The sequence below is a fragment of the Zingiber officinale genome, chromosome 5B (genome assembly GCF_018446385.1).
Source record: "Zingiber officinale cultivar Zhangliang chromosome 5B, Zo_v1.1, whole genome shotgun sequence".
Classification (NCBI taxonomy): Eukaryota; Viridiplantae; Streptophyta; class Magnoliopsida; order Zingiberales; family Zingiberaceae; genus Zingiber; species Zingiber officinale.
The window spans coordinates 2,083,183-2,105,261 of NC_055995.1; the positions used below are offsets into that span (position 1 = coordinate 2,083,183).

A 22,079-nucleotide genomic window follows, 5' to 3' on the forward strand; every position below is an offset into this window, starting at 1 on the left:
AGATTTCTAGTTTAGGTAAGCTTATGTTTTCTTCTTCCTTGTCATCATGGTAACTTTACATGCTACATGTATTTTTGAATTTGTAATTTAGGTAGGCTTATGTTTCCTTCTTGCTACTCATCATGATAACATCACGAAGTCTATGTAGATTTTGGATTCTAGATGGGGTAAGTTTCAAATTGGGCTTATGGTGCTCATGTTCTTATGTTTCTTAGCATGATAACCACATAGATTAAATGTGAGATTTTGGAATTCGTTTAGTTCCTCATGTTCAAGTATGTTTAGGCACCCTAAATGAGTTTTAGTTTTGGTTTGTATGTATGTGTTGAGGAAATGATACCATGTTAGCTTCTTTAGATTTGTAAGGTTAGGATTTTATAGATTCCTATGCTCTTTTGTTATTTGGAAGTCAATACCATACTGGCCCCTAGAACTTGTAACCTTCGGAATTTAGTATGAATGTTTGAGTTACTCTTGCTCCTCACATCATGGCAATTTAGTGAACTTTAATGGCTACATCTAGATTTCGGATCTCTAGGTTAGGTAAGTTCATGTTGTTATTTTTTGTTTCTCATTTTGATAACCTTGAATGCTCATGAAATGAACCCGCTTATAGTGATGCACTTGTTAATCATTGCATTTCATACTTATATATTTATCATGCTTATATATATATATATATGTTTGAGTGCATGCCTATGCAAGGGTTATATTTAGGTTTATGTACATGCTTATATTCATGCCTATGTAGTGATCATGATTATGATTGTGTTTATGCTTATGTCTATGGTTATGGAATGAAGTGGTTGATTGTAACCGGGGACCTAAGCCGGGGAAGTGTACCAAATCTTATTATGGGTTAAGTTATGAACCGGGAACTTAAGCCTGGAGAGCTTGCTAAATCTTATTATTGGCTAAGTTATGAACTGGAGACCTAAGCCTGGGGAGTTTGCCAAATCTTATTATGGGCTAAGTTATGAACTGGAGACCTAAACCCGGAGAGCTTGCCAAAGAACCCTCATGAATTGGGACGGTGGGATGAACCGCGGACCTAAGCCCAGGAAGCGCGCCAAAATCATGTATGGGTAGGGGATTCATTCCAAGAAGAGGTCTCCGCCAACCTAGCTAGGATAGTTGTCTGATCAACAACTTACGTTACGGTACTATTATGTGCAACCAAGCCACCACCACGATACATTTATAAGTATGCATGCAAATATATTCAAGCTATGTTTATGTTTACACTAATGTTTATGTTTATGTTTATGTTTATGTTTATATTTATGTTTATGTTTATGTTTATGTTTATGTTTATGCTTATGCTTACGTCTATGCATATGTACATGCTCTTGATCAAAGTCTATCATTATGCCTAGATCCATTTCCATGCTTATATTTATTCTCTCATGCTTAAGAGTTAAGTCAATGCCTATGCTCACATATTCTCTAGCAGTATGTTAGTAGGAGAGTCCCAAGTTATCTAGAAAGGGATTTCCCTTAGTGCACTAGATTATAGGCGCTAACTATCGCATAACAGGATTTTGAATATACTGAGTCTCTCGACTCATAGACTTTAACCTTTTTTTCAGACAATGGGACAATCGAGACAGGAGGCATTGACCAGTGAGCCAGCTCGGGGCCACAACAATACAATCCGAAGACCTTCCAATTTAGTTTCCACATTAAGTTATGTTTTAAGAACCATCTATGTAATTTTGTTGAATTGAGAACTCACTATAGAAGTATGAACAAGCGACGTCTGCAGTTACATTTATATGTTTTGTAAAAAAGACTAGGGGTGTTATAGGCCGAATCATCGTGATTTCTAGATTCATCTCCCGGTCGGTCGATCGAAGCCTACCTTTCTTCAAGATACTTCGCCAAGCGACTAAATTTCAATGGGATGCCGACTGCGATTAAGCTTTCAAGGAGCTGAAGAATTATCTGTCCACCCTGCCTATACTTACCAAGTCCATAGCAGGCGAGACATTGTGGGTGTATTTGTCAGCTAATGATTATACAGTGGAATCAGTATTAGTAAGACAAGAGGGAAAGGAACAGCAACCTGTATTTAAGTCATTTAATGAAAGGAGTTGAGTGTCGTTATATTGCACTCGAGAAGTTAGCTACGGATTGGTCTAGCTGCTCGCAAGTCTTATTTACTTTCTCATCCAATCATAGTACTTACTAATAGTACTTTGAGTCGAGTACTTGTCAACCCCGATGCCTCTAGACGGTTTATCAAGTGGGCCACTGAGCTCAGCGAATATGGCATACAGTATCAGCCTCAAGCAGCCATCAAAGCCCAAGATTTAGCCGACTTCTTAACAGTGGTTCTAAATCCTGAGCTGGAGGAGACCTGGAAAATATATGTGAATGAATTTTCCACTCCGCGGGGCAGTGGGATGGGTATTCTTATGATATCTCCTCAAGAAGATAGAATGCAACTATCCATTTGGTTAAATTATCAGGCCACCAACAATGAGGCCAAATATGAAACATTGATAGCTGACTTGTAAGCTGCATGGCATGTGGGGGCCGCTCAAGTTTTAATTTATTCTAACTCTCAACTAATTGCCCAGCAATTGTCAAGCAACTTTGATATCAATAATGAACGACTTAAACTCTATGCAAAAGCTTTTGAGAAACTCAAGGTTGAATTCCAGAAGGTAGTTATTCAGAAGGCTCCCTGATTAGAAAATCAAATAACAGATGAGTTAGCCAAGTTGTCTTCTTCCATTATTCCTTGGAGCATAGGCAGGACAATGGACCAAACCTTATTAGTAGCTTGTGTTGATAGATAGGCCGACTTGGAGCTACAAAGTGATTAGAGAACGCCCATGATTTTATTTCTACAACAGGGCATTTTGTCAGTAGATGGATTCACCCACAATAGAGGGGTGGGGTGGTAGCAGTTCATATGATGCCTCGATTGCATCATTCAAGGCTCACATTGTAGGATCGAGATGTGCTAAAGGGGATGAATACTACTCATGGATTTTTCACTTTTTTCGCAAACACAGAATAGCCAGCAGAAAGTAAGAAACAAAGAACAAGGACACCAAGGATTTACTTGGTTCGGAGCCTGTGACGACTCATACTCCAAGGCCCGCGATCATTAATCACTTTCGTTAGGCAACCACTATAGTATCGAAAAAATCTTTACAAGTTTAGATTACAAAGTTGAAGCGCACAAGTATTGTATAACAAGAAACTTGTTACCGATGACTTGGATAACTTGATCTTCTAGCATGATCGTCATCGAAATAGAGTTTGGGCATTGTTGAATTATTTCTGGAGCGCGCACAGGAGCTGTAGTTGTTATGAATGAATTCATTGTCAAAGTGCTTGGTCGAAGCCTCCTTGTATAGCCAAGTTGAGTCTGATCTAAATCCACTGATCTCAGGATCAGGTTTAACTCAACGTTGATCAGTCGACCAATCCCCCTAATCAGTTGACTGATCCTGCCTGAATCCACCCGGCTTCCCATTCAAATGTTGTCGCTTCGGATAAAGTCTTTGTTCATTCGAATGATCCCACCGTTCGATCGACTGATCCCACCGTTCGGTCGACCGAACCCTTGACGCTCCTCAGCTTATCTAATCCGATCAACCCGGTCTAAAGTTTATACATTGTTTGGTCGACTAAACCTCCTTATTCGATCGACCAATACCTCAGTCTACACTTCATCATGAGCTGGAATCTGATCTTCTAGCTTAAGGGTTCGGTCAACTGATTCGTACATTCGGTTGACCAAACAAGGCAAAATCTGAATGTCTAAAATTGTTAGTTTCCTGCAAAACAGAGTTAGAATAATAGGCAAACAATATAAAAAGTAACTTTGACAGCCTCCAGACTGTCTGATCCTGACTTTGAGTTTCGCTGAAACTCTAGGTCGGACCGACGCCTACTGTTTCCTTTTCGGGGAACGCGTCCTCACCTACTCCTCTTAGGAGAGTTTACCTTTTGTCAGACTAGTCCTCCAGATCATCTAGACTTTTGCTCGGCGTCCGAGACTTCAGGACTTCATACTAAACATCCGCTCCTCGACCCGTCCAGTATTCCATCTGGTATCCGTGACCCCCAGGATTTTCACCTAGAATCCTCAACTCTAGGATTTTTCCCAAAATCCTTGACACGCCAAGACTTCGCCTAGTCCCCCAGACCAGGACTTCATTGCCTAACCGCATCTAGGATTTTCCACTTGTCTAACCGCAGCTAGGACTTTCCACCTTCCTAGTATCAACTAGGTCTTTCCTTTGCCTAAGATCACTTAAAACTTTCCTGCAAACTCAGTCATACTTGTTAGATCATAAGATAGCTTAACTTTGAATCTCTTTGCCATAATCAAAATGCAAGTTCGATCGTCTGGTACTCCCTACACCAACACACATACCTTCCATGGATGTTAGCTCCTACTTCAACTTTTTATTCTTTAAAGCGTTCAACATAATTTGATCTACAAGGACAAGAAGAGTTAGTCAGTGACATGGGCAATATAGAGTGGGATGATATTCGGACCCAGCCAAGCTAGTAGAGTAGCACCTCATTCTCCACTTGTTGATTAATATCGAACTTCAAGTCGCAGAGGGACTCAGTCGTCTCTAAGTACACCCCTTGCAATTTGTACACTCTGAGTTGTGGTTAAGCTGGCAAATTGTCTCACTAAGCATTTGACAACGTATATGGATGAGGGGGTTTGACAAAAAAGAAGCGACCCTTCCACCCCTTGTGCAAGGTGGGGTATTCACCGAGGAAGTTACATCCTAACAGGACTATGAAGTAGAAGACACCGAGTTCTCTATGTCGGGGGTAAAAAAATAATGAAAAATTACAGGGTCACGAGTAACTTAGTACAACTGACAAACAATTATGACACTACAGATCGGGCAATAAGAATTAGGTGCATACTAGGACAAATGAATTTGGAAGTAGGTGGCCAAGTCTTGCAGAAAAGATAGAATGGAAAACCTAAAGTCCCTCGTTAATTAGCTACAAAAGATGGTGATATAACTGGGAGTTGGCTCGTGTGGCCGATGCTTCGACACCGAGATGTGGATCCTATGATCAGTTGGGATGCTAAACTATAGCCGGAGTTGTGGTTCTACACCTCTCATATCAATGATCCGCTAGGCCGCATACTAGAAATATGATGGGTCGTCATCGGCCATGGACTCAAAGAAGAGAAGATACAATTACAAAAAGAGAAGACGCAAGGACAAGAACATAAGATGCAAGGATGATAAACTTATTGAATCACCGAAAGTAGAGACAAAGAGGAAAACGAAGATGCTTGAATAGACAAAAGTGAATGAAGGTGGAGAGCTTTCTGAAAGCCTAATATACTTTGGTGGCTACACAGTAGAGCTATCGCATTGACCCATCAAGTCATTGGATGGTAAGAAAAGTATGACAAGATCTCATCATAAGCCTTCAAATGTTTTGGTCGAACAGCCGCGATCATGACATAATATCTCACCATTAAAAGCACAGTAGTGACAAGTTACAAAGCGACACATAAATTTCCTTGATAATTCAAACACAATCGTCAGATGTCAAAACCAAATAGCCGATAACTCATCACCACCGTCGGATCTAAGGTTGCGTCGGCAGCAACACCGTCGCATGCTTTCACAATGAATAAGGTAAGGTGCTCTTGCGGCTTGGGGTGAATACCGCATGTCATCCATTATTGCAATGGAATAGTGCACCAATCATATGGGTGATACATGATCTTGTGTATCACGTGTATTAAATTTGAAGCATTTCTCCACGACAACCAAGACTCGTCTAGTTATCCCATTGAAAGACTGACACCTCATATCAACATTTTGTAAAGGAAAGTTTAGTAGGTTGATGATAACTCAGCACAATACAGTTAATTGAAATACACCTCCTTCGACTAGACTTGAAGAGGAGGCTTGTAATTAGTAAAATGATGCAACTCCCACGTGTCCCTAGGGTCAAAAGTCATGCTTAGCTGCCAGTCAAAGTCTAGGTGAGTTAAACATGACCCAAATGAAATTATAACTAGTCCAGATGAGACTCAAGTCTGATCAAACAAGTCAGCTATCATGTCCCAGCCTCAGCTACCGACACTCCCATGCCTCAGTCTCAGATTCAGACATCTCCCTCGGCATCCTCCATGTCTCGGCTTCAGCTGTCGATATCTCCACTTAGCCTCATATTCAAACATCTTCCCCGACTTCCTTCATGTCTCGGTCTTAATTGTTGACATCTTCACTAACACGGTCTCAGATTCAAACATCTGCCCCGGCTTCTTTCATGTCTCAGTCTCAGCTGTCGGCGTCTCCACTACCTTAATCTCATATTCAAACATCTCCCCTAGCTTCTTCCATATCTCAGTCTTGGCCACCAACATCTCCACTGCCTCAGTCTCAAATCTTGGCATCCTCCCTCTCTCAGTCTCAGTCGTCAACATAGTCAATGTCTCAGCCTCAATCACCGACACTCTTCGTGCCTCAATATCACATCCTAGCCTTACCCAGGTCTCAGTCTCATATCCGAGCATCTTATCTCCGCCTCAATCGCCAACATCTTCCATGCCTCCTCAGTCTCTGACACCCTTGGTGCCTTTGTCTCGACCTCAATTACCGACATACTCTCTCAATCTCAGTCACTAACATCCTCCACACCTCAGTCTCGAAGCCCAGCATTCTCCTTACTTCCGCCCCAGGCACCAATTTCTTCTATCCTCAAGGTCACTCCACATCGAGATCATTTCCTCGTCTGTCCTCGGATCATACCCACACTAAACCCTTACTTATGAGGTCGTTTTCCCCAAAAGATGTAGACAATGATGGCGAAGGAGAAGTCATTATGTAGTTGTCATATCTAATCTCCTAGATGTCCTCTTTAGAACATGTGTCGCTTAGTAGATGAAAAGACAGCTAACAACTATCGGATCTAGTCCTCTCATTAGATTTGACATGGAGATGCTCTTTGAACAGTTATATAAATCCGAGAGAGGGCAAATGCAAAGAATTCCAAATCCTGAACTCTCCCTTGACTCCACTAGGTTCTCCACTTCTTTTCCATCTTCTTCCTTCATCATATCACCTCAAGTGAATCCTAATTTAAACGTCAAAGTGATTTACTGAAGTGCCTTTCAGATCCCCTCATTCTCCTATATTTGATGGGAAGGGGAAAACTCAACCTTTCTGTATGGACGTGTGATCCTCTTTCTTTGCACCTTGAACATTGATATACAACTGGAAACGAGCTGTTCCACAGATTATTTAACTAGTAATTTAGAAAAATGAAAAGTTCTTTTGCTTTCCAGTTTATATCCTTTGATTGAATTTCATTGTCTTAATTGCTGTCCACTGCCATCGCTGTCAACGTTGGAAATGCATCATTTCTAATACTATAGCAATTCTGTTCAATACAGTGCTCACTGTTCAGACTAAATATTAGCAAAAAGCAAGAATAGGAATTATAGAACAAAATATTCCACAAGCAAGCATGATTGACGGCTAAGAACAAGCTACCTAATCTTCAGACTTCAAAATCCATTCTACATCCAGATTCAGGGTCCATTTCTCCTCCCAGCTTCCATGGAGTCGAGAATTGTGCTTGTGTTTCTCGCATATCTCCCATCCTGATGTCCAGATGCAACAGCTACACTTTCAACCTCCGAAGGCCTCGTGCGCAAGGAGCTTGCAGCAAATGGCTGCAATGGCACATTGTCCCTGGCATCAGACACTGCCTGCAAGTACGCATGGGGCAACCAACCTGCACAGCCACATTAAGCCTGAATCATCACTCCACCTGAACGAACTAGGAAAGAAACTGACCAGCAGTACCTTGTAGGTCGTACGGGGGAGGGAAAAATTGCAGGTAACAAAATGAAGCCACCACCAATCCTGCACAAAAGTGTAAACAGATTAAAAGAAAGTCACACAGAACTTTGGCAATTGAGGCTCTCAGCGACCAATTTGGTTCTGAAACAAACCTAGGAAACCTCCTGTAAATACGTCTTGCCAATGATGCCAATAGTCATCCACTCTGGAAATCGCCACGAGTGCTGCGGCGAGCAGAGGAAGAAACACTATGCACAGCTTTGCAACATGGCCTCTGCCATCAAAAGCCTTGAGCTTTCCCGCCAGGTACCATGATAGGAAACCGAGACCCGCGAAAGACCCTGCAAGAAGAAGATGCTACACTGATAAAAGATCTTATTTTTTTGATAATTAAAGTGTTCGGGCATAGCTTACACGAGGAGTGCCCACTCGGAAAACTCTTGTGCCCTTCTCTGATGACACTTTTCTCGCCATGGCATATTGCCCGAGTGGTGTTGGGTTCATAGTTCTGCAGGAGAAGATCGATTTGTTATGGTGATTCATCGGTCTCAAATATATTGACTAGGACTCACAGGAACCCCATCGGGAAAGCAACGCCAGTAGAAGTCTGGCCTCGGTCGACCAACAGCGTCCTTGATCGCATCAGTTATAACTCCGGTTATGAGCACCGAGAAAAGCAATCCTGATCGTGTCGTGCGTCAGCGCAGAGTGAAAGAGGTAAATGAACCTTGAAGCAGAGGAGAAGAAACGCACCTAATATGGCATTGTGCAGATCAAAAACATTCCTCCTTCTGAAGTAGATTGCTAGAATAATTGAGAAAGGTAACAGAACTGCGAGTATCTGCCAGGAAGAAGAAGAAGAAGAAGATAGTGTTACGCGATGAACAAAGCCGACAGACACTTTTAACCAGTTGAAAGAAACTAGAAGCGTCGCACAGGAACAGCCCAAAACGGCACTGTGTTCTTCTTCAATGGGTACATAAAATCTGTCATCATGTCTTGTGCCACGAACCGATGGAAAGGTTCGATGAGGTTTAGACATCCATCTACTATCGCGAGGAGGATGAGGATGACCCAGTCATGCATGTGGAACCTTGCAAGTTTAGCCCCATGGGATCTCAATGAGTGACCTCCTAACTGAATATCTGGCATTTTAACCTGATTGTGGTGGAGAAAAAATACTTTTCAATATCGACAAACTGTAAAGAAACATGCACAAACAAGATTCTGAAATGAGAAAACATACAATCGATTCTGTAAAATAAACCTTTCTCTTGTGAAAGAAAGGATTCCCCGGATCAAATTTGAAAGAATAAAACCTTTATTTGTAAGATGAGAAATTTCTGAAGAACTCGACAGCTGAAGTAGGATCAAGAAATTAAAATTACAAGAAAGGAAACACGAAAGAGGAACAAAACAAAGAGAAGCCTAGGAAGGTATATGATTGTTTTCCTTTGAAACTAAACGAGACGACACAACACTTGAACTACAATTCTAAGAAGGATCAGAAAAACAATAACAGAACCAATAGAAGTAAAAAATTTAACAAAAAGAAAGCTTCTCACTGCTCTTCTCGGGTGTCAAAGAGAACTTGTTCGCCTCTGCAACCAACTTAATTATCACAGAACCAAGAAAGTCTCAAGGAGGAGGAGAAGTTTCTACTCCTTGAGGAGGAGTTTCCGAGTTGGTGAGCAGACACGGTGGGAGATTATTTATGTTGCTTCCAAGATTTGAGCTGAGGAAGGAACAGATCGAAGAGGAAGACGCGTTGTCTTCTTCTATTTCAACGCCACTCTTTTTTTACTGGTACAAAATGAAGCTGAAATCAGATGCTGAATCGGGAAGGCAACTACATGGGGAGGTGATGGCCTTGGTCAACCATTAGATCCTAAGGCACACGTGTCTAAGTGGTATTCGTCCAAGTCGACGGCCTAAATTTGATTCATCTTAATTTCGTATTTAGAAATGAGAACTTACTTAACTTTCTGATAATTTCGTATTTTAAATTCATCCAAAGAATCTCCTAAGTTTTAAAAGTATATATTTGTATTTGTGTCCATGGTTTTTTTTTATTATATTAAATATTGAAAATTTCAAAATATTTTTTAAAAACAATTTTTATGAAGTAAACAAGGCCTCAATCAATATGAGCTAAGATAAGGACCAGGTTTTCAAATAAATAAATAAATAAATAGTTCATAGTTGGCGTCCTAATCTTGGCATCTAACTTGATTTTATTATTTATCAGTCAATAACTGGCCAAAACATGACCTGTCTGCGACAATAATTTGAGACTTGAGCAGGACCTATAAATTTAAAATTAAAATATATATATATCTTTATATGTTTTTATTTTTTATTTTATTAAAAAATAAGTCCTACAGACTTGGCACAGGATGATCCAGTACAGCCCTGAAATTAGCTGATCAAGCTCAAACACTGTTTTTGACTTTGAACATCAATTCATCTCCTTCGCGCCACAGCCGCCTCGCCTGTCTTTAAGCAACGTAATCAGCTTAGGCATCGCCTTCTTCCTCTTCTTGATCACAACCAGCGGAGAACGAACATGCCAAGCGGCAGGTGACGACGGAATCCTCCTCAATTTGGTGCATGATCTTGATTTATTTAGCTTTATTTTTTTAGGGATTTCCGGCTCATCGCTATCTTCTTTGATTTCGTCCTCCTCTTCCGAACCATGTAGTTCTTGTTCTTGTTCAGTTACCGCGTTCATTTCCTTGTGAATCTTTCGTGCTTCCGCGTCTTTGAGCTCCATGTTCTTCCTCTCCACCAGGTCAGCCTCAGCTGCTGCCGCCCTCTCCCGTTCCACGACCGCCGCAACCCACGCCACCGCGGCCACCACCTTCTTCTCCGCCACCACTCGAGATGCCCTGCCCCTCCGCACCAGGTACTTGTGCTCGCTCCTCGAAATGCTTATCGTCGATCCGAATTGGAGCAAGAAAGCTCTCGTCTTGACGGCTCTCTCGACCACATTCTTCAGCTTCTTGAGCGCCATGGCCTCCGACGCTTTAGCCGTGCATAGCGTTCGCACCGAAGCCAGCGACTTTTCCTCGATTTCTGACTCGATCTTATGCATTTGTCCTTTGATTCCATTGTTTTCTTTGCGGATTCCTTCTCGTTCTTTCTCCGCGGCCTCTGTTTCGGCTCGAAGTCTCTGTATCTCAGCTGACAAACTGGAAGAGGATGTGCTCATCCTCTCATGACCCGCCATCAAACCTTCAAACTTTGTCTTGGCTTTCAGAAGCTCAGAGTTGAGTCGCACGACCTTGGATTCAGCTCTCTGCTCTAGTTCCTTGAGCAGATTAGTTTCTGCGTTGATCTGAACCATCTCCTTTCTAGTCAAATCCATCGCGTTCATGAAGTGAAAGCTCTCTCCCTTGATCAACGCCAACTCTTGTTTTGCCGCCGAGAGCTCTGTTTCTTCCTGCAATTTGGGCATCCGAATCGAACCTAACTCTGTTTGCAGAGCAGCGATTGCCAAATTAGTGATGGCGAGTTCAGATTCGAGTTCCTGCTGCTGCCGGACCTCTCGATTAAGATCTTTGATTGTCGATTTAACAGTCGCAATTCTCTGGGCAAACTTATCGGCCACAGCAGCACTTTGCGACTCGAATTCGTCATGCTCCCGCTCAGCCTCAATCCTGGCAAGCACAACTAGCATGTGCTCTTCATCCGAGGCCTCAATCTGCCTCCTTAGCTGCTCTACGGACTCCAAAAGCTGCGCGGCTCTTGAACTCAAGGCTTCGGCTTCCTTCTCAGCATTGGCTTTAGCTTTCTTGGCGGAGGCCATCTCGAGCTTTAGCCTGCTCAATTCATGTTTCGTCATGACGAGTTCCTGTGTTGTGAATTTGCTTCCTGAGCACAGATTAATCAAAATGGATCGACGTGAATAAACTTTGATGAGTGTACCTCTTGAGGAGGAAGAAGCTGGCTCTTGTGTTGCTTCTCTGCTTTTTCACCAACTTGAAGTTTGTCACTATACTCCACCAACCGAACACCTTGTGAGCTCTGGGATTGCCTTGCAGCCATTCAAAACCCACAGTCTGCAGGCTAAAGATAAACAAATGGTAACTTTACCTGTGCATGGATCGGAAAGCTAGGGAAACCATTCAAATTTTGTCCGACTTTTGTGTAATGCAAAGGTTTTGTTTGGCTGACAATGTCCGAAACGCTATCTTCTCTGTGCGGTGCTCACAAGCTTCATTCTGATTAATCCTTAATCAGAAGAAGACAAAATTATATCACACGTCTGGTTCTGATCTCTGCAAAAATATAAGACAAAATAAATGAGTGAGTATTAGATTAACCCCTAAAAGGTTAAAAATAATGCAGTCAGAAGAAATTCTGATTTATTAACTTACATGTTTGCCAAAATGAAATGGCACCTGATACTTGTGTAGAATAGTGCCACCAGAATATGTTGTATGGTTGATTTAGTACACAAATAATCAGCAAATGATGGATTTATGAGGGGCAAGTAGTTGCCAATCACAACATCTTGAAGATAAAAGCAGCAATATAAAATAAAAATGACGCTACTTAATATACATTTTCAGATAAGTTTCTACACGTCTGGGAATGAGAAAAACATACAACAAACTTCGAATATAAATCCTTAGTCAATATGGATGATGTCGCAGGCTGCGGTCCTTGTGTGATCTCATGACAAGAGATTTTGAAATCCATGAACTATTGGATCCCGATGGCTCGTCTGATAACCAACAACACAAGCGACCATCTTCACCTCCAGTCCAACAGAAAATGTTATTTTTCGAAATGGAGCGTTGAGTTCCTGAAGCAGGCAAGACAGTTCTGACAACTCCAGCATGTCCACCCTCAAGAATAGCTTCTGCAACCCCAATTGTTCCAGCATGATCATTGTGGATGGGGAAGTACCCAAGAGTCCCTGAGCCCGTGCCACCAATCACCCATAGCCGATCATCAATTTCAGAGTAATGGCAATCAACGAAATAATCTATCTGCCAAAAGGAAATGATAGATTATAGTATCTCCAAAGAAATATTCTTACAAATGATCAAAAAGATGCAAGTGATGTGAACACGGGAAAAAAAAAAGAACAGTTATTTTTCAGGGCTACATACGTTATACAGGAACAGCTGCCTCAAATATATATGATATATCCCTCTTGAAACACTTTTATCATATACCCTCATGAAGTCCCCACATCCTAACCCATTAATCCAATTCTTTTGGCAATATTATTGCATACCAATAGGGCGGTGATGAACTGAACATTTGTTCATATAGGGTGGTGATGAACTGAACGTTCGTGAACAAGCTAGGTGTTCAGCTTAATAAGAGCTTGTTCATATTCACTCACACAAAATTAATTAAATAAACCAGCTTGAACAACTCATTAAACTAAACAAACAAGTTTGAACGCATGTGTTCAGCTTGTTAATGTCCGTGAACAACATTCGTAAATAATATTCGTGAATCATATTCATTAAGAAAACCCTTATCAATATGCTAAATAAACAAAAAAAACCATCTAAAATGAACAAATAAATTTGAATTATCAATATCAATCAAACAAACAAAAGTTTCAAACAATCAAACAAATTTGAATTAAGAATACAATAACATCTAAATAAACCAAGTTTAAGCCAAACTTGGTGACAAAAGGCGAATACGCTCGCCCCCAGCGCCCCTGCCAACCCGTCCTAGGGCCAACACGGAGGAGGTAAATCACGGGCGGCTACTAGCCTTTGGAATAGTGACTAGCACATAAGGGAGGCATTTACCTCGATTTTGCCGAGATTCGAACCCCAGACCTCATTGTGGCAACACTTCATGCGCTAGCCACTAGACCCATCCGAGGGGACAAGTTCAAGCCAAACTTGAATTGAGAGATCGATAACAATTAAATGAATAAAGCTCAAGCCAGGCTTGAACCAAGCTCAAGCTTATAAAAAATAAACCAAGCCAAGTTTGAACAATCATTTCAAAGGCTTAGTTCGTTTTAGGCTCGGCTCGGTTACCTTATCATAAGGGTATCAAAAATGAACCCGACCCGACAACCTAACCCGAATCGACCCGAAAAAAATCAAGTTCGGGTTGGGCATTTTCGGGTTCAAGTCGGGTTCGGGTTGGAGGGTTTTCGGATTAAAAATTTTTGGGTTGGGTTGCGTTGGGTCGGGTCGGGTTCGAGTTGACCCGGGTTGACCCAAATATAGGGTTTAGTGGGAGATTTTTTGGGTTAAATCGCATTTTATTTTGAAAATTAAGATGTTTTTATGTATACTAATATCAATGTTAGTATGATAATGATGAAATATTGAGATAAAAGTGAAGAATTATAGGGAAAATAGCCCCAAAAAGTCATTTTGAATCGGATTTTCAGATTATCCGAGTCGAGTTCGGGTTTAGGGCTTTCGGGTTGAATTCGAGTTCGGGTCGGGTACGGGTTGGGTTAAAAAAAAATCAACCCGACCCAATCCGACCCAACCCACCCGAATTGACACCCTTACCTTATCAAAACAAGCTTGAACACCTCAAAGCTTGGCTTGGCTTGGCTTGGCTTGTTTACAGCCCTAAGTGATACCAAACAATTTCTTCAAACAATTCTCTGGCCCTGAAAACATGGAAAGTCAGAGAACTGCCTGAAGTTCATGGAAAATCTCAGTGATTTTCTGACTTAAACAAGGTGGAAATCAACTAAAGCAATATTCCAATAAGGTGGTCTATGGTATAATTTTGTTCCCTCATAATTTTGCAATTGAAAATATTCATTACCCTATAGACTAAGAAGAATTAAATGCATATACCCAGTTTTTTTATCATAAAAAAATAGTATTGCAAAACTCATTAATTTTAAATGTCATAGCACATGCCAAACATGACAATGCATGGCTACCAATGTTACTGTGATAATCCATCTATACCATAATACAAATTATGTTGCAGCATTATTTGTCAATGCACAAAATGCCACCAAAAATGGTATAAAGTATTGCATAAAGCAGATGGCTTTATGCACAGACGAAGATGCAAGCGCAAAGAGTGATGGTAATTATAGTCCAAGACTAAAGCTTACAGTACTATAGCTGTTGATCAAAAGAAACAGTCAAAAAACATACATCATCGAGATTCCACTTATTGGAAGCGAGCGAACGAGCATCTTCAAAATTCACTTCTCTTCTTGCATTTCTCCAATCCCAAATGCTGCAGGCATAGAATAACAAACTACTTGACACATAAATATAAAACAACACAATTATAATAAGATTAGGAAGATAGATCATCTTTGAGTGAAAAGGAAAATATTGTAGAAGAAAAATATTAAATTAATATATAAATTTAAATAGGAAAATGACAACAAAAAATTAAAATTAAATCAATATAGCATCATCAAATTATAAAAAAATTGAAGCTACGTAATATGATATCTACAGAAATTACTCAGACAAGGAGCATTCGACTAATATAAAAGAAATCAATGTCACTAACAAAAATTACCTCAATGTCTCTAGATGTGTCATACACCAAAGCTTCTGATTCATGGTTCCAAAGAATCCTATTTTTGCAATTGAAGTTTCCACATTCATCACCTACAGCAATAAAGATAAAACTATTTTTAAAAAAATAACCTACATGTGCAAATTGTCATCTTTTGAGGCTTAATACATTGCAAGCTCATGCCTCTGACACCATGAGATAGGAGCTCATGGTCATCTGCATCTTGCAAATTATCAGCTCTCTGACTTATCCCGGGGAGAGATTCTCTCCAGATTCATCAACATGCTAACAGAATTTGTAATAAAATCTAATAATGTGAAGTAAAGAAGCTGCTGTAAGATCTATTCTGACAAAATTGAGCTTAATAGAGACTTCAAATTTGAGAGGCTAAACCAAACAACAGTCTAAGATAAGAATTTAATGAATATTAACAGTGAGAACTTGAGAATCAGGAAAGCATTTTACTAGTCGTTCTATGAAAATGCTGTGGAGAAATAAAAGCAAATTCAGTAGGGGCTATGGGAACTGGAGGCAATAGTACTTATTCTCATTTACTCTACTCTCTATAATGCTCAGCTCAATGTCCAATTCATTTTGCAGTAACAATGTGCATAACAATTCAATGTTTCACATAAACTCAAACTGATAATGCACTGACCAAATCCAACTTGACCTCCACAACACAATAGAAAATACAAATCAAAATAATAAAGTAACACAATAAGCATTCCGTATAAAAAGTTTAAGTTGATAGTACATTAGCACAGAGAAACTAAAACCCGCATAATCACTAAGCACAATGGCACATCTTACTTGATCCAGATGGTCATCGTCATTAATAGGTCCACTAGCGTCAAAGAGACACATCAACCCATCAACTGAAGAAGAGATTAGCTGATTTTGCAGATGGGGAACAAACCTTACCTAGTTCAAAAGGAAAATGCACAGAAATACAATATCTCAGTTGCAAATTCAGCAAGAAGTGCATACACGAATAACAGTAGCAATGGCAATGACAACTAAAATATAGCAAAAGAGGCCATCATTCTTGGCAGCATGATTAATAATAATCAGGCCAAGCCACATTTGGACACGTTTAGCCAATCATCTAAAGGATGTTAATGAGTAGGACTATGTCACAAGGCTAGAATGTCCAAAGACTGTTGAAAGTTATAGATGACCAATGCATAGGTAAGGCACCAAAACATATACTCCAACAATGAAAATGTTAAGAATAAAAAAACTAAAAATCCCAACTTTCCAGCTTTATGTAATGCCATGTCTTGGGTAAAATTGAGGTAATTCAAATTTTGTTTATTATTGAGTAATGATTTCAATGATTTATACTATCCAAAAGTTGTCTATAATCTCTTCTAACCTAGTCCTAACTCCTAACCATGGAAGCCATAGAAAAAGTTGCCTATATTTCACTAAAAGGTTAGCAAATTAAAAATATCCTAAAAGCTCAACTTATCTAAAAGTCCATTTAAAACTTTAATTTACATACAAATAAATTCCTAAACTTGTTTAAATTTTAATTTTTATTGTAATTCACCTGACATGATGGAGAAAATAATTTACAAAAAAAATATTCATTATTCTCAATGATACCATCTTATTTAGGGTGGAAAATGATTTTTAACAGATAAAATTTTATAGGATTGTTTCACAAATAGAAAGTGAAGATGCCTTGCTGAAATAGTTTAGGTATAATTGCAAGCAAATTATTGTTTTGGGGAGCCTTGGCACAATGGTAAAGTTGCCACCGTGTGACCTAGAGGTTCGAATCTCGGATACAACCTCTTGCAAAGCAAAGCAAGGTTGCATGCAATAGACCCTTTCCCGAGATTCCGCATTGGTGCACCAAGCTGCCCTTTTTATAATCACACACAAATGAAGCATTGGGATACATATGAAGAAAAAGAAACTTATAGTTTATAATACTTTGAATTAATTAACCTTTAACTAAAGAAACTAGAATTTCAACATTTTGAATGTCAAGACTATTCTTGCAAATTTATTAACTGAATAAGATATTTATAGATAGAGAGATGCACAAGCTCTAGCAAATTATGGATGCCATTTTATCTCTTTATGGTAAAAAGAAAATCAGAAAATGCATACCTGTGTGACATCATCCATATGGGACTCCTCCAAACATGCCATTTGATTACCATTTCTCCAGTCCCAAAAGTATATCTATAAAAATATTTCATAAAAATTATGCAATGCAAAATAATGTTTACTCAAATACAACTACAAACAGTAGAGGAAGAGAAAATGATAAGAAAATCAGACAGAAAATAAGTAAGTAAACTGATTCCTTTTATCATCAGAACAAACTGTAATGAATCCAGAGTATCACAACCAATATAGAAGAGAGAATTGATCATTAACTTGTTAGGCAAAATCAGCAATCCAGAATGCTTAAACCCAAGTCAATGATAGATCGCTCATCTAAGCTCTTAACTTGCTTATTATTACACAACTCTTCATATAGGACTAAAATAGGATGTTACGAGCACCTTCACTTAAGGGCTCCAAGTCCTCATTAAGACTAAAATCCAACTTATAGCCAAGGGTCATCCCTAATTGATGGCATGTGATGCTCAATGATAGCTTCAACATTCCATAACAATACTTTACAGCCACTTCACCATGTCTAGGATTACATCCACTTTGTTAAAATTGCAGTATTGCACTAAGCATGATAGATAGAGAATCGATCAATTAACTTATCAAAGCCAGCTAGTAGCCAAGAATTCTTAGTCTCGCGTTACTAGTAAGAATCCTCCTAAGTTTAAAACTCTCTCTATTAGTCCATAACTTTCTGTGTAGGATTAAACTATGATGTGTTCCAGGCTTCCAGCATGTCACTTGCATGGGAAAAATAGAAGTATAACAAGTTAACAAATCTTTTATCAAATTTTTAGTTTCAAATATCTAAGTTGTGAAAAAATGGCATCAGCCTTCTCTTGCAACTTGTCAACTACATCTGGCCCTTTTTAAAAAAAAAAATCCCACAATGGAATCAGTTTGTCAATAATAATAAACACCATAGGCATTGCACACCGCAATCCATAAATACAAACAAGAAGGTTGATGCTCTTTCAGACATCAAGAACCATAAAGCAATTGCACATGCTATCAAAAGCTGCAAAACTAATTCAGAGGATACAAGATTTCCTTTTACACATTAAAGTCTCGAGATAGGAACATAGGCTGAATATTAGTACCTGAGCATTGCTTCCACCAGCAAGTAGGTTGCCGCTTGATCCTCCAAAGCAAAAGCTAAATAATTCTTGAGAGGAACTAGTACTTAGTGAAGAAACCTATGTCACGAGTGTTTATTAGAGAAGCAGATGATCTATGGAAGAAAATTGTTACTAAATTTGTCAGAAATATTATCAAGTTCTCAGCAACATGAGCAACAAATCAAAACATGTATAAGGATTTAGTATCTAATAGCAATGTTGAAGATGGAGAATTACATGGCATGTTAAACCTTGATATTGGCAAAAAAAACTACATCACAAGCAAAGGTAACAGGTTAAACTTTAGACACAAATGAAATAGAATCTAAAGCTAGTGATTACTGGAGCTCATGGTACCTGCTTGAATGTCCTGACATCCCATGCTCTGACAGTGCCATCAGATGAACAAGAACAGATTGTTTGTGGTGAGGATGGAACGGAAAAGGAAATTTCATGAATTGTTCCATTGTGCCCTCTACACTCGCCGACATATTGGCCAGTTACTGCTGAGTAAAATTTGATTGCATTTGACGACAAGGACAAGGCCAAATTTGAGATCTCCTGGCTTGCAATAGAATCAAGATCAATTCCAGAAAGACATCCATAAATAAACAATCAAAAGAGTATGCAAATAAATAGCAACAAGTCCTAACTAAATAAAAATCTATGAAATGAATTGCAAAAACTGATGTAGTTGAGAGAAAACTCCCATTTACTTAATCACATAGAGTTTACTTAACTATTCATAAAGTCAACGCAACAGCAAAGTATTGGTCTTACAAGTTGATAGAAGGAAAAAAAAAAAAGGGAATAAACCTATTATTAGACCTGTAATCTTCTCTCCTCTATCTTTAATAAAGAACCATTATCCATGAATTAATAATCAAAATCAGTAAGTAACATGGTAAAATCTGTAAACAACCAACCTAACTTAACAGGCAAGAGGTGTGATTACAAAAGAATACGGACTTGATACACCAAATAGCATTGATGGAAAATGTATCTCGACATTATAATGTACTCCATCCTCTAAACTAGATTGAGGAGTGCACAGGTCCTGATTATTTTGTCATTCACCATCCATTGGGTTTCCTTCTCTTCAATTTTCAGGGACAGAACCGAGCTAAGACACCGAAATACTAATTTGATTGTCTCACAGTAGACATCAGTATCACCATACAGTCTTCCAAATGACAATGTAAAACTGCACAAAGAAAGCCAGACTGATAGGACGCAAAGCCCCTTAAAGGCTCAGCCACTAATGAATCTTGCTGAATGTAGCAAACTCTATGATAATCTAACTAGGAAAAAATGACAAATTTCCTACGTCTTACTGGCAGCCTACATTTTTTTAGAGGAAATCGCCTACTCGATGTGGCTAAGTATGCTTAATCCTGCTGAAAACTTCCCCAGAAGAGGGAGGGAGGAAGAGGTGTGCGTGTGTGAGCGCGCGCGAATACAATTTCCTGCCGGCCAAAAAAAGGGAAAAGGGTAGGGGAATGGAGAAAGGAGGTACTTGACAGCTATCTGAAAGATGTAATCATCGCCGAAATTAGTTTGGATAGTGTTTCTGATAGAGAGGCGTTTGGAGGAAGGCGAGGGTGCCGCAGCCTCCGCATCCAACTCCATGGCGGTATCCACCTCCATCGCCGCCCGCTACTCGATAGGGTTTAGATGCTTTTCCCCTCTGTAATTTATGCATAACAATTCTACATTAAAAAACAAAAGGAAATGACATATCTTATTTTATCATTTATTTTCTAAAATAAAAATAAAATAAATTAACCCCAAACATCTTAACTATTCTTATATAAAATTATTTAAACTGGTTCAAATCTTTAATTTTTATAAAAGAATCTTTTTAAAAAATATTTAAATCAATATTTTAGAAATAAATGAAATCTATTATTTTTAAAAAAAAATAATATAATTATTAATTTATCAATATAATTTTTTTTATTCGATAGTGATGCGGCAATAAAGGGAGGCTCACTAATCGAGAATCAAAGGAAGGAGATGGCAACTAACGTAGAGGGCAAAGTGATGGAGGTCAACGCCAGAGGAGGCTGAGTGGGAGTATAGCTTCCGACCGGGAGAATAGCCTCCGACCGACGACAATTTAGCCTCCGATCGATGAGCACAAACTGGCGGGTCGCATGCCCTCGTTAAGAAGTGGTCAAGTCAAGCAGAACAGAGAAATACTCAGCCAAACGGGAGATAGTCACCCGAGCAGGAGATATTTATCCGAGCGGGAGGTACCAGCATGAGGTACTCGGCCGAGCGATCATCCCACTCGACCAATCGGAGAAGTCACGGGCGTATCTCTCAGTATTTTTTTGGGAGATAGTGTCGCTGACACCCAGTACAGTCCACAGGCAGATCGTACGGCGGAAGCTTCCACTGTCACATCAGAGATATGCTCACTCCATTAAGGTATGGTGTCAGGAGCACTTTCTTGATAGGTCCTTTTATGGGAAACTTTGGGAAGTGTGCTCGCCTAGGGAAGCGTGCACGCAAGCTACAGGAGCTCTATATAAAGGGGGCCCGAGTGTCGATGAAGGTACGCTTTTCATACGCGCATGTTGCTTGTTTCTACTGTTGCTCCACATATTTTCTTCCTTCGATGACTGACTTAAGTGTTGGAGGGTCAATGTCGGGACCCCTTTCCCAGTCCGACACTAACGACTTTGTGTTGTAGAGCGAAGCGATGTCTACTCGCAGTCAACCCAGAAGCTACGCCCCTAACTTTCCATCACCACGATTTTTGAACAGGATCATTTTGGTGTCGTTTGTGGGAACATAGCCTACATCCGAAATGAGAAGATAGAGGTCGTTGGACGACTCACCATGGTGACGCTAACAAAGGAGGAGCTTGATATACTTATACAAGACCGAGCGACAAGGATAGTGGAGCAACAACAACAACAAGCATTGGCCGAGTGTCAGGCGCATGAGCCGGTGGCATCAACGGCAGAGCATCAAGCAAGATATAGAGATCGAGCAGAGCATGCATCCGCTCGGGGACAGAACAAGAAGTCGATCAACACCTATGGGGAGGCACCCAATGCGCCGATCCCCATTCATTGAGCGTTGTTCCGAACTCCATCAGAGGAACAGTACCGAGTGGACAAGGACTAGAGGTCTTCCTCGAATGACTTGCCTGTTCGAGACGCATGAAAAGGGAAGGCATCAAGGGACGATGATTCGCCCGAGTTGATCAATCAACAATTCTCGCAGGGGATTCTGGATGACCCTCTGCCTAGGCACTACATCCCGTTGGCGATCGAAGAATACAATGAAACTACCGACCCAGACAACCACTTGGCCAAGTTTGACAACGCAACTACACTTCATCAGTATACTGACAGGGTGAAGTGTTGAATCTTTCTCACAACCCTCTCCGGATCCGCACAACGATGGTTCAAGCGATTGTCAAATGGATCAATTCATAGCTTTAAGGACTTCCGAGCGGAGTTTTTACACCACTTCGCCAGCAGTTGCCGCC

The 22,079-nt window shown here is 40.0% G+C and overlaps 3 protein-coding genes across 5 annotated transcripts; all 3 read right to left on the reverse strand.

The window, feature by feature from the left end:
• Positions 1–7,360: 7,360 nt before the first annotated feature.
• Positions 7,361–9,648, reverse strand: LOC121983896 (lipid phosphate phosphatase 2-like). Of its 2 annotated transcripts, XM_042536581.1 has the most exons (9): positions 9,389–9,648; positions 9,070–9,182; positions 8,760–8,981; positions 8,577–8,664; positions 8,396–8,505; positions 8,238–8,331; positions 7,976–8,164; positions 7,827–7,886; positions 7,361–7,755 (listed from the first exon to the last, which is right to left on the reverse strand). In XM_042536581.1, exons 3-9 carry the CDS (start codon positions 8,973–8,975, stop codon positions 7,550–7,552), a joined length of 963 nt encoding a protein of 320 aa, XP_042392515.1. In that variant the 5' UTR covers positions 8,976–8,981; positions 9,070–9,182; positions 9,389–9,648; the 3' UTR covers positions 7,361–7,549. The 2 variants fall into 2 exon arrangements, with proteins under 2 accessions (XP_042392515.1, XP_042392514.1); XM_042536580.1 differs by lacking the exon at positions 9,070–9,182 and having other exon boundaries at positions 9,389–9,647.
• Positions 9,649–10,170: 522 nt separating this feature from the next.
• On the reverse strand, positions 10,171–12,022 carry LOC121983898 (protein PLASTID MOVEMENT IMPAIRED 2-like). The gene is made up of 3 exons (XM_042536585.1): positions 11,919–12,022; positions 11,751–11,849; positions 10,171–11,676 (listed from the first exon to the last, which is right to left on the reverse strand). The coding sequence occupies exon 3, from the start codon at positions 11,665–11,667 to the stop codon at positions 10,282–10,284; it is 1,386 nt and encodes a 461-aa protein (XP_042392519.1). The 5' UTR covers positions 11,668–11,676; positions 11,751–11,849; positions 11,919–12,022; the 3' UTR covers positions 10,171–10,281.
• A 251-nt stretch (positions 12,023–12,273) lies between these two features.
• Positions 12,274–20,280, reverse strand: LOC121983897 (WD repeat-containing protein GTS1-like). 2 transcript variants are annotated; one of them, XM_042536583.1, is made up of 8 exons: positions 20,091–20,279; positions 18,932–19,139; positions 18,557–18,652; positions 17,445–17,519; positions 16,134–16,244; positions 15,321–15,412; positions 14,942–15,026; positions 12,274–12,820 (listed from the first exon to the last, which is right to left on the reverse strand). In XM_042536583.1, exons 1-8 carry the CDS (start codon positions 20,219–20,221, stop codon positions 12,461–12,463), a joined length of 1,158 nt encoding a protein of 385 aa, XP_042392517.1. In that variant the 5' UTR covers positions 20,222–20,279; the 3' UTR covers positions 12,274–12,460. The 2 variants fall into 2 exon arrangements, with proteins under 2 accessions (XP_042392517.1, XP_042392518.1); XM_042536584.1 differs by having other exon boundaries at positions 12,622–12,816; positions 20,091–20,280.
• Between the last annotated feature and the right edge of the window lie 1,799 nt (positions 20,281–22,079).

Bases quoted from the DNA above. Each gene is read 5' to 3' on its own strand.
- LOC121983896 (XM_042536581.1), bottom strand. From the start codon at position 8,975: ATGCCAGATATTCAGTTAGGAGGTCACTCATTGAGATCCCATGGGGCT. The intron at 8,506-8,576 runs GTGCGTTTCTTC...CGACACGATCAG, and splicing joins TCTGCACAATGCCATATTAG to GATTGCTTTTCTCGGTGCTC. The intron at 7,756-7,826 runs GTACTGCTGGTC...GTGGCTGTGCAG, and splicing joins TCCCCCGTACGACCTACAAG to GTTGGTTGCCCCATGCGTAC.
- LOC121983897 (XM_042536583.1), bottom strand. From the start codon at position 20,221: ATGGAGGTGGATACCGCCATGGAGTTGGATGCGGAGGCTGCGGCACCC. The intron at 16,245-17,444 runs GTATGCATTTTC...CTTTTGAACTAG, and splicing joins ATATGGATGATGTCACACAG to GTAAGGTTTGTTCCCCATCT. The intron at 15,413-16,133 runs GTAAGATGTGCC...TTATTGCTGTAG, and splicing joins ACGATGACCATCTGGATCAA to GTGATGAATGTGGAAACTTC.
- LOC121983898 (XM_042536585.1), bottom strand. From the start codon at position 11,667: ATGACGAAACATGAATTGAGCAGGCTAAAGCTCGAGATGGCCTCCGCC.